Source organism: Aphis gossypii, chromosome X (assembly GCF_020184175.1).
Source record: "Aphis gossypii isolate Hap1 chromosome X, ASM2018417v2, whole genome shotgun sequence".
Classification (NCBI taxonomy): domain Eukaryota; kingdom Metazoa; phylum Arthropoda; class Insecta; order Hemiptera; family Aphididae; genus Aphis; species Aphis gossypii.
This window is the reverse complement of record NC_065533.1, coordinates 45739974-45752197: the sequence shown is the minus strand read 5'-3', so window position 1 is coordinate 45752197 and position 12224 is coordinate 45739974. Positions and strand designations below refer to the sequence as shown.

At 28.3% G+C, this 12224-nt stretch overlaps 1 protein-coding gene across 1 annotated transcript in view; it reads right to left on the bottom strand.

Annotated features, from left to right (window-relative positions):
- Positions 1–12224, bottom strand: part of LOC114122712 (SRSF protein kinase 3-like) — a 39540-nt gene that overhangs the window by 3976 nt on the left and 23340 nt on the right. The window contains exons 2-7 of the mRNA XM_027985454.2: positions 6028–6246; positions 3193–3280; positions 2379–2573; positions 2106–2253; positions 676–774; positions 274–398 (exon numbers count right to left, since the gene is read on the bottom strand). Coding sequence (XP_027841255.1) covers positions 274–398; positions 676–774; positions 2106–2253; positions 2379–2573; positions 3193–3280; positions 6028–6246 — 874 coding nt within the window. The remainder of the gene's footprint in view (positions 1–273; positions 399–675; positions 775–2105; positions 2254–2378; positions 2574–3192; positions 3281–6027; positions 6247–12224) is intronic.

The window sequence follows — 12224 nt, the reverse complement described above, 5'->3', positions numbered from 1 at the left end:
GCATTATTTCGACTAGTTATGCTGTACATAGAACACACAAAAAACATAAAAAAAACATACAACACACATCATTGTAAAATCAATACATTCATCACTTCGTTCAGAATCTAATATGTAGCATCGAGTATTCAATATGATAGTCTAGGTATAATACACTCGATAGCTAGACACTAAATTTATTGCAGACATAATACTAATTACTATTATATTATGATGGGAATGCCATCTCGTCATTAATAATTATTAATTAAGAATAAAATAATTAATTATTACCTCCCAACAAGCGTTACCAAGATCAGCTATTTTGATATTTACACTTCCCAAATCGTCCAACAATTCGTATAATTTTTTGAATTTACTAATTTTTCTAAAATAACAATTTGATTCGGCATAACTCTCTAGAAAAAACACACAATGTATATTCAATGCAATATTTGTAAAATAATATAATGCTATTATAGTTAGGTATTGGGTATGTGATTTGATTCGTAATAATTTTTAATCATAAAATTACCTATTTCTACGAGAAGTAATCAATTTGAATAGTTGTATTAATAAGTAATTTTTATCAGGAATCAATTTGTACTCTTAACTTTATCTCAAATTCTCGACTCGGGAATTAATTTTGTACGTTACGCTCGTATAATACGATAGCTTATAATATTTTATACTAACCGCTTTCCATATCCAACGATTGTTCCGATCGAATTCCGTCTAATCGATAATTACCCTGTAATCTTTCATCGGCGTTATTTTTCTCACATTTTCTGTTGCCTATTTAAGTAAAATATAGTTAGAACAATAATTTTCAAGAAAACTCATATAAACCATGTTTGTGTATTTAACTAAATGTCTAAATGGACTAAATCATATGGATTATATAGTGGTATACATTAGTACATAACGGTACAAGAATAAACTATAATATACTGCTATTATAATAGTTATACACTGATGTAGTGATGTATAAATAGATGCCTATACTCTTTAATCTTCAGTTTATTAACTAAAACTATAAATTTTAATCACACACTGGAAATTAAGTATAATATTAATATAGTCTACTGAATAGTTAATGACCTTTCAAGTTGAAATATATATTTAAGTAAGTGCATAGTTCATAGCGACTAGTGAAATAGTTTGATTAAATACCAGGATAGATATAAGTAGGTATATAACTCTGAATCAAACCCAGATTGAAAAATAATTCGTTATTATTTTTAAAAATATTAAATTTGTAAATATGTAAGTAATTGCATATATATTGCTTAGACAATATACATCTTGCATCTACTTAAGCAAAAGTTAAACTTCCGGGAATTTTGTTTTTTCGTTTTACAATGAAATTATTTACGTTAAGAATAAGGTACCTAAATGTCTTCAATTGTTCCTAATTATTTTCGGTGATTTGTCCTTCGCTCATCGGAAACTGAGTTTACCAAAAATCATTTTCTTTTGAGTAAAACTTTTAAAGTATTAACTGCTTGTGTTAAAAACATTAGTTATACATAAAAAAATATGGTTAAATGAATAAACTGAAAATTTACATTTATGTATATAATCTTTGGTTTTCAAATACTTAATGTTTTTCTTTCTTTATTTTGAATTGATTTAAATTTTTCTCCAACTAAATCTATTTACTTTTGGTTCGTCGGTTCTCTGATAAATCCTATTTAAAATATTTTGAATTCTCTGTCACTTGACCTAATATATATATATATTATGTTCTAAGAATATTGTTAGTGAAAAATGTACTGTGCGTCTGTGCTGAAAATCGATTGTTGTTAAATAGAACCGTCACGATCCATTAGCGTCTGTGTCCCAGATTTGTAAAGAATATTATTCGTATTCAGAATAGATACCAAATAATTTTATTCCTACTACATAATTTATTATATGAATAATAATATAATAATACATTAAAAATATAAAATAGCATTCAAATATACTTTTATTTTAAGTTAAAATTAAATAGAATGCAGAAAATCCCAAATATATATTATGTTATATATTATTATACCTATATACAGAGAGAGTGACATATTTACACAGTATAATATATCGTGGACACATTGGCATGCATTATTATGTATAGGTATACTTACGTAAGCTCAGTATAGACATCTGCTTGCAACTGTTTTCGGCTGTTAGCTTTATATATTGGTGTTGTGCACAAATCAATATATTCTCGGGCTTGATGTCTGTGTGAATTATGTGACAAGTCTCGTGAAGGTATTTCAGCCCTTGCAAGACCTAGATATGAATACACACAACAATCGGTATTATGTATACAGCGCAAATGATGCTTATGTATAGTGATCGCAGTTCGTTGTTATTTACTGCGAACGTGTTCACTCGGCTGAATCCTATAAACTCACTTGTCTGATGATATGTTTTACCAAGTATAACGGTATCCCCTGGTAATTGGTCCTCTTGATGAGCTTAAGCAAATTGGGCCCCAATGCCTCGAACACCATGACCACGTGCATACCCCGCAAACCGTCTATTCGGAAATCGTCGAATAACTGAATGATCTTTGTACGGTTTGTATCCAAATCCCGATGACGATAAATCTGTGTGGTATAATTATATTATTATTATTGTAATTGATAACATAATGTTAATATCATTCTTTACGTTCGTATACATAAATGTTAATATAACAAGATAGCCAATACACCGGTTCAAGGGCACCCATAGGAAAATTCTCAAGGGGGAGGGGGTCAAAATTTAAATTTATCAATCAATTTATAAATAGGAATGGCTATATGTATTTATATATAATTACATATATATCTGTGATAATAAATAAAATATTATGGTGGTGTATACACACACATATTATACATATCGTATCTGTGCAGGTAATACACAATATATAAAGAATTTATAATTATTCATAGAATAAAAACGAAAAAGCGTGTTGTTATTTACAGCTGATAACCCTGATTTGCTACAGTAAATAAACCGATTTTTCATAAACAAATTATAGATTTTCATATATTAAATTAAATTTTTAAATTCTATCTAAATAAATAAATAGATTCTGATCACAGTAAACAATTTTCCAACATTTTCAACATTTTCCAGGGGGGGACATGTCCCTCACTTGCGTCTCATATGGGCGCCATTGCGACCGGTTAGAAATTATCATGATACTGTATAATGTGTATGGGTTCAGTGAGTACTTACGCTTTTTAACATTCGAATTTCATCCAACGCACTTTCTGTGTAATCAACTGCGGATTTCACTACCTTGAGTGCTGAAAAGTTGTGAGCCCTATACAACCACAAAAATACAATCTTATTACTTATACAAACGTCAAACTTAGAACAATACAATTTTTTAGATTTTTTTATAACCCATCACTGTTAAGAAAACAATTTATGCATTATGTTATAATAATAACAATATTTGTACATATTTTACAATAAATTCCTTTTTTTTACATACTTAAAAAATTATAACATATTTCTAAGAATTTAGTGTATATACATATAATATAATATCGTTAAAAAAGGTAAACATTAAATAACAATAATATGAAGTTTGTATCCAAAGTTTTATTAAATAAAATTTATTTATTTCTATTAATTTTCATTTTTTAATAGACATCAAATTAATGGAAATATAATACAAGGTATTCAACTTACGGGCAGTTTGAATATTGCGGAATTAAAAAAAATTCAAACGGTTCAAGAAGAAATAGGACCTATAGTAGTACTGTAGATAAAATTAGGCGAATTTCAAAAATATTCGATTCATAAAATATTTTTTAAATATTTTTTTGAATTCGTTGATAAATTGTATATTGATTTTATATTCCATTATTTCCATATAAACTTAAAAACCTATTATCTTCAAAATAAGTTTTAAATGCATTAAAATATAATTATTTTTGAACTATATTACCTATCTAGGATGTATAAGTAAATTAATTAAATTATAACAAATTAATAATTTAATACTTAATGAAATTAAAAATAATACAAACATATTTTTTTATTATTGTATTTTATAGCTGATTCATAAATAAATAATTAATAACATTATACCTATTAAAACAAAATAACAATAATAATAGTAATATATCAATTTTATATAGATAAATTATCTGATTGAAAGTATTTAACTACTAATGCAAAAAAATGGAATGTTTTATTATTTTTTTGATAAAACTATTCAAAATCAGAGTTATGAAAAACGTCACTGCAATAATTTAAATAAATAAATAAACATTTAAATAAGTTTTCGAAGTATGCTAATTCCTTTATAATGTATATTCTTATACATATATTATCAGAGCCATTTGAAACTTGAGTGAAGAATCGAGTTTTGAACCAATTGAAATAGGTACTATGTTATAATGTTTAGTTTTGTCAATCTTACTTCCATCACATATATTTTATAAAGATTCACGTAGTAAGTTAGTGAATTTCAAATTTCAATGTAAGAACGTGATGGTTATTATCCGTTATGACAATATGATAGCAACCATAATGAATGTGCATTAAATGAATGACAATTTTCAAAATCTTGAAAAAATAACTATTTTTTATTTCTGCAGTTATATGTTTAATATGAACTACCTATGAAGATATTATTCAAAGTCCAACAAACAGTTTATTTTACAACTTCACATATTATTAAATATTATATAACTTGTGATTATATAGTATACTAACCCTTAGCATATTATTCTACTGTCAGGTACAAAACTTCAGTAGAGTATATTAATATATTATAGTGAAGTCTCGCTTGCCCACCGCCTACTGTTTAGTATAGGTACTCTAGTATCATACTATCATAATATATAATAGTTGATTACCAAGTGCAAACAAAGGTAGTTAATGATAATAATAACAAATTAGTAACAAAAATAATATTGTAACTACCCTCGACAAGTTATCCAGGTTAAGCATTTACTAGGTATAGTACTATAATAGTAGTAATTATTGCACTTGCGGATCACTTATATTTTCTTATTATAAATTAATTTACGAAGATACGAACACAAACAATCAACGAACCCATTGTCGGTAACCATCGGTATATTGTGAAATAACTTATAGTTTCTTTTTCCGGGAGCATATTATTTCTAATGATTTCTACTTATTGCTTATAGAATTTCGGAATATTTTTATTGCATATGACCAGCAACGATTGATGGAATTGATAACGAAATTAAGTAAGTATTAGGCAATACAAAACAAAGGCAAAATATTGTATTGTAATTAAATATATTACCGTAAAAACTGGTTTTGTTAGTGGTTACCGTCTTTCTCAAAAAAAGAAAAAAAGATACAGTCAAGACAGTACAAAAATGCAAATGCCTAAAGTCTTGTAGGTCACGATTATTGCAAAATAAGAAATATTTTAGATAAAATCTCCCAGGGGTATAACAAGCAAGGACGAAGCTCCGAAGTATTTTACATTTTTTTGGATTAATAATATTGGAGACTTTTTAAACAGTTTTCACAGTTGTATAATAATTTTACTCATACTCATATTGGAGTTTCTAAAATCATCGATTACCTACCAATCTATTAAATTAATATAATTTTAAATATTTTGTAATCATTACGTATTCAAGTTCTTTTTTATAGTTTCATATTTTTTTTTTATATTTGTACCTATAAATGTAACAATTATTGAAGTTATAGTAAAAATAATATTTTAATTGATAGAAAAATTGTCTGTATAATATAATATTATATATTGTTTAAGACAATATTCATCGCATAAAATACTAATAAAAATACTAATCATTTTTTTAAAATTACTTTTATTAATACTCGTATGACGTATATACTTTCACTTCTTTTTGGAATATGTTTGAGAGGTTTAATACGTTAAAGCCCATCCTTATTTATTCCTATGTGGCTGACAAACTTCCGTATAGGCATCATTAGCTGGTATATAGATATTTATATTGTTGTATACCTATATACCTTTGGAGTCACGATGATAGCGTGCATTACTCGAGTAATAAAATACGATATACTATTATTTATTATTATACTCACACGTCGTCCCAAGAGAGCCAAACGGTAGAGAAATGGCCCCAACCCAGCTTCTTTATTATGTGATAACGGTCGTTGATGACGGATCCCACACGGACTGGAAAATAGGAATTCTCTTTATAGTCCAACGGCTCGTCCAGGTCCGAGTCTGATGATTTTAATAAGTCTTCAGGGTTGTTGTCGGCGACGCTTTTGAACAATTCTGATTCATGTGGTTCAGACCTGTAAGCAGCAGTTCGACCAGTTACAGTTGTATAATTATTATAATTGTGTATAACTTTTAAACAAGATACATAATTATATGTGTTTATTAGATTAGAGCCTTATTTTTTATACGTGAGTGAATACTTGGTACTTAAGAAAGTAATAAGGCGTTATAGCCGTAGAAAATTGAAAGCAAAATTAATCAAAATCATAGATATTTACACAATTAAAGATAATATACTGGTTGCCTATCGAAATGTTAAAATTTTAAATCAATATCGATGAATTGTATATTATGTGAAATAATTAAAAATGATTGTTTACATTTTCCAGTCACCAACAAAAGGGTCACTTCGAAATTTGTATAATTTTTTTCTTATGTCACTATGACAAGGGGGGGGGGTTGTCAGATTGAATTTAGCCATACTTGACTCAGAAGTCTACACACGCCTATGCTCGGGTATTTGTATGTAGGTATAAAATATATAATGTATTTTTGCATTAGTAAATTATACTAGGACGAAAGAAATTATAAATAATTTAATATGGTTTCTTAAATTTATCTCGTGCCTTTTATTTGTATACTTAAGATAAGTAATATAATACATATTATAAGCACGTTTTTGGTATGTGATAAAATAATGGTATCTTCTAGCTTTTTATGATCTGAAACAGTGGTGGTCAAACAAGTGAGATGAGCCGGATGAGGAATGATCCCATGACCTATTTTTTTTAAAAAATATCTATAAAAATTTATAATCATGTATATTGTACAAGTATAATGTATTACATTTTGTTTTATTTACTTTTCCAAAAACAAATAATCAATTCAGTATGATATATATTTCTATAGAATATATATAAATAACTATAGTCTGTATTCTTATTTCTTATACATTGTATCACTGTGTAGAGTATAATATATTATTATTAAGTCTCTAATCTAGGAACTAGGTTATTATAATTAATATTTAGTTTATACAAAATATACGGGAATTATTCGCAGCTCGATGATCGAAAATATTCAATTACAACACCCTCCTCACATGCTCGGAACATCGGCTAACACGTATTACACTATTACGTAGCCCCGGGTAATTAGTTGGTAGAAACATCGTTTGTTATATTAAATGGTTATAATACTTAGTTATCATCATGTTTCGTCTTTCGTACTTGTTTTTTGTACTGTGCGTTGTGTATTACTACTTAAAAAAAAAATAATAGGTTCGATATTTAAAAATTGCTGTAGGATTGCAAGAAAAACTTTGAAAATTTTCAAAAGCTTATAATAATGGCATAAAAATATTTGTAGCCAAAATAATTTGTAATTATATCGTGTCTAGAAAATGCAAATAGAAAACTTTTTTAAAAACTTTCAGTCACTCAGTTCTTCATTATTGAATTACAACTAAAAGAAAATATTTTTTTTTTGAGCTGCCAAAGTACCAACTAGATCCGATTTTCTACCATAAATCACATTGAAAGTTAATACGGTTGAAAACATTTTTATTTTATTAGAATAGTGTCTTTAGATATAAAAAAAATACATTATTGTAAAATCAATATACATTCATTGCTCCGCCCAGAATCTAAAAAAATATACATAATATTATACACGATTGGTGAATATCGGAAGAACAAATAATATATTTTTTAAATTGAGATTTTTCGATATTTACGACCTTTTATTGATGTATATATTACATCGTGATAAATTGGTAAATAATTTATTTATGGTAAATATATGTAAATTTAATAGTTTTCACGTTTTGTGACTACTACTAGAAATTAAATTTAGGTGCTTTATAAGTCTTTTGGCAACAAAATCCTACGCTCTTTCGAACAACATTATATACACAAATAACACAAACATAAAATATAACACTGATTACATTTGCATAACCAAAAATTTGTATCATTATATACTTATTGGTAGTTAAGATTTATTTATTTAATTGTTTTTAGAATTGAAAATTTCTGTTATTATTAAGACATACTTTTGTGAACTGTGTTAATTTATAATAAGATGTCATGTCTACTGTATATTTAATTTTTTTAAACAGTTCAATAAATGGAAAACCACTACAAGCAAACTATCATATAACATTAGTTTATAATTTATTCGTATAATATAAGGGAAACAGAAATATTAATTATCAATAGTTTTAATTTGTAGGTATAGGAGGAGTAATGGCGACAGAATATCCAAAAATTGTTTGTTTGTCGAATAGCCACGCCACCAGCATAAAATTTGATCACTAAATGGTGGCTAAACTCTATATACGTATTAGTCATATTACATATATTATACACACCTCTTGTCAAAGTTTAGAAAGTTCTATACTAATTGAGACCATGATGGAAATTAATAATTCAACTTTTAAAAATCGTCATTAATTAGTTTGATACAACAATGCGTAATATTTTTATTAATTTTGAATGTGTAAAATAGTAATAATTTTACAAATTTGATTTTAAACTAATGTATACAAATGATAATTTCCGAAGTACAATACATTTCATAAAATTTTAGTAAAATTGTTTATTTACTCTAAACGTGATCACCAAGTCAATTTCAAACTTTTAAAGCCTAAGATTGCACTTTTGTGATTCTCGTTTCTAAGGTGTTTATACTGTAGCCAATTTTATTGGTATAGACGCATAGCTGTATATTAAACAAATAGACTTATTTAGAAATTTAAAATGAATAAATTAAGAAAATGGCTCAACTCTTGTCGGTTACATAACGCTCAATTTTTGTTTAGGTTCAATAATAAACAATGGTAAATATTAGTTAAGGATCTGGAAGTTATTATCTCTTCATTATATTTATGGTTAAACAATAATTAATAGGTACTGAAGAATTTCAAAGTTTTCATCATAATAAAGTAATAAACACAATATAAATTAAATAGGTACCTACTAAATAATATTTATTATTTTGACAAACACGCTCGAGGACTGACCTAAGCTATTATAAAATGCGAGTTTCGGGCTAAGTATTCATGGCTAGTTGTTGCCAATAACTGTGTTTAAAATACTACATTAATGTATTATTTGGAACAACAATAACTCGACGTTAGGTTAAGTAATTTTTACTACTAAAATAGTATGACTATACGGACTATGACTCAAATAACTTATTAACATAATAAAATAGCCAGTTTTATTATAATTTACCACTATACGCACACATACTATTTGATAGGTAATAATATATTGTATTGGCTGCGTTCTAAAAGCATTTGATCAATTATTCTCAAGGACTTTTGTTATACTGTTTCAATACTATGCTCAATAGTAAAAGCCTCACGATAATATACTATAATTTTTTCGTTTTCAAATGAATACTAAATTTACAGTAGAATAAGTAACTGAATAATGCACGTTTGTAAATATAGCTAAAAAATATATTTTTGTGGTGATGAAAAATGTGATTAGGTATGATAATTTGTATATGCACATATTTTTCCGCAAATTATAATATAATTATTTCATATAAAACCAACGATGGGTGTCCTTCGGTATTTATGAAATCGTGCAATAATAATTTTAGTAAAACTATTCCTATTTTTTATTTGTATATGGTATAAGCCAAAGTAAGTAGAACGATATGATAAAAAATTGTAAATGATATCTATGTCGTGACTTGTGACCCAATATTTAATGTCTGGATTTATTCTGCGCCATTTTTATGTACATTTTGATTCTTAATGTATTATCTATTTATAAAAGGCATTTGAACTATTAAAATTGTATCGAAATATAGTATAGTTAATATAATACAATTCAAACACCAACATGTAATAATATACGTTTTAATATGGTTTAAGTATATCAATTTCATTGTACCACCCTATCGAATTATTACAATGGTTTTTTTTTTTAGATAATTAGAAAAATGCACTATAGAATATTTGTAGTGCTTGAAATTTTTGTATCATATTAGGTGACAACTGCATTGAAATTTTTTTTTTATATAGGATCACATAAATTATTATATAATATATAGGTGTAATGTACAATGCACATAATATATATGTGTAAATGTGTAATGTATATTATGTATAAATATATTAAAAATTACAAATACCATCAACATATATTACTAGATGATTGGTGTCTATGACATTTTTCACGGAGTCGGATATTGTAAAACCTTTTTATTAATTAAATCGTATCGTGAACTATATTATATAGGTAGGTAAACTAGATTTTATATTATACAAACAGTTGTATTATTACGATACAATTTTAGCAAAATTGTATACCTAAAAATAGTTATTTTTAAGAACTGTTCGACCGTGTAGAAATTTAAATCAAGTAAAATTGTTTAGACTTAACAACCATCGATAGAATATGAATAGAGCCCATAGGTATTTTGACACGGTCATTTTTCTCTTCAATCGTACAACACTCGTTAATTAGTTGAATGCGTATTTTTTCGTTTAAATCTTAATGATGGAAATGGTCCAGGAAATTTTCTGGACTAGCAACAAGTTTATTTTAACAAAAATGATCTGGCTGAATGCTGAAGCATTATAATATCACAGAATAGAATAATATCATATCATATTATATCATGCTGTATATTAGTGCCATACACAGGGATCTTTGAGAGGGGCACACTCGTTTCACGTCGTAAAATATTTTTACATCATTGTTGCTTAATTTTTTTTCAAATACGCTTTACAATTTTTATTTTGACATATTATGGCTTTAAAATTTAAATCATTGTAAAATGTAATGACTTATGAAAAATGATAAAATAAAGGTAAAATTAAAATTTTTATTATTTTTATTTCTAATCGCTCTAAACAGCCTGTTTAGTCTTATACTTTTACACGGATTAGGTTAAGTTAGGTTAGTAGTTAAGAGTAGTTTTTAAGAGTTTTATGAAATATATAAGTACAACATGTATTATAAGTTATGTAACTATGAATTAAATGGTTCTTATATAATACTAATATGTTATGTCACATAAATGTATCATGTAGATACAATATATTATGTACTTTTATATCCCTTTTAAAAGTATAAGGTAGGTACCTACATGTATTATAATATTGAAAAAGCAATAATCGGTTGACTTTAAAAGAAAACCATGAGAATATGAGATGCGTATTATTTTAGCGTTAGGTAACCGTCTAAGAGACCACTGGGTACAATGCATATTAGATGCGTATACATGGAATATTATACATTGTATAAATTATTAACACGTTTAAATCTCCCAAAGTCCCGGACCCCGCATCACTTTAAGCGTGTAATCATAATAATATAATACACATATATATACCTACCGGTTGTCAAAACACTTATTATAATTAAATATATATACTTTTGTGAGGCACACCTATTTATCACTTCCGTTATTGCAGTTACCTACAACACGCCTACGTCGGCGGTTACCTACTTAATACGTCGGTTAAGCTCGAATTGGCCGCGGGAAACAGTGCAAAATAAATATAGCCACCCGCCGGAACCGCGAATCTCCGCGTCTGCAGGTGTAGGTATACCGCGAGAGTTTCCATAATATTATTAAAACATTTAACGACGATCGTTATATTATGGCGCTTCCGTCAGAAACCGTCCGGAAAACAGTCCCGCGAGACGGCCGAATCTCGCGGCTCTCGGAAAACTGGGGGGGGGGGCATCGAGTTCGTCGCATCATTACCGCTGTAACAGTGGCGCGGCCGATCTGATCTTCCTGCGCCGGTGGTGATGCGCGTGATGGTTGTCGGCGCACGTCTGCGACGGTCGGTCGACGTCCCGGAGCAGGCGGTCAGCGGACTCGGTGGAGTCGCGGGCGGTCACCGGTTCGGACAGCGGCCCGCCGGGATACCGGTGGACGGCCTTGCGCCTTCCCGACCGGCACGCTCGCACGACGTGCACGCCGCAGCACGCGGACAGCGCGTACACGACGGCCGTGAACGCGAGCAGCTGGCACGCGCACAGGGTGACGTGGACCAGCACCGTGTCGGCCACCGGCGGCG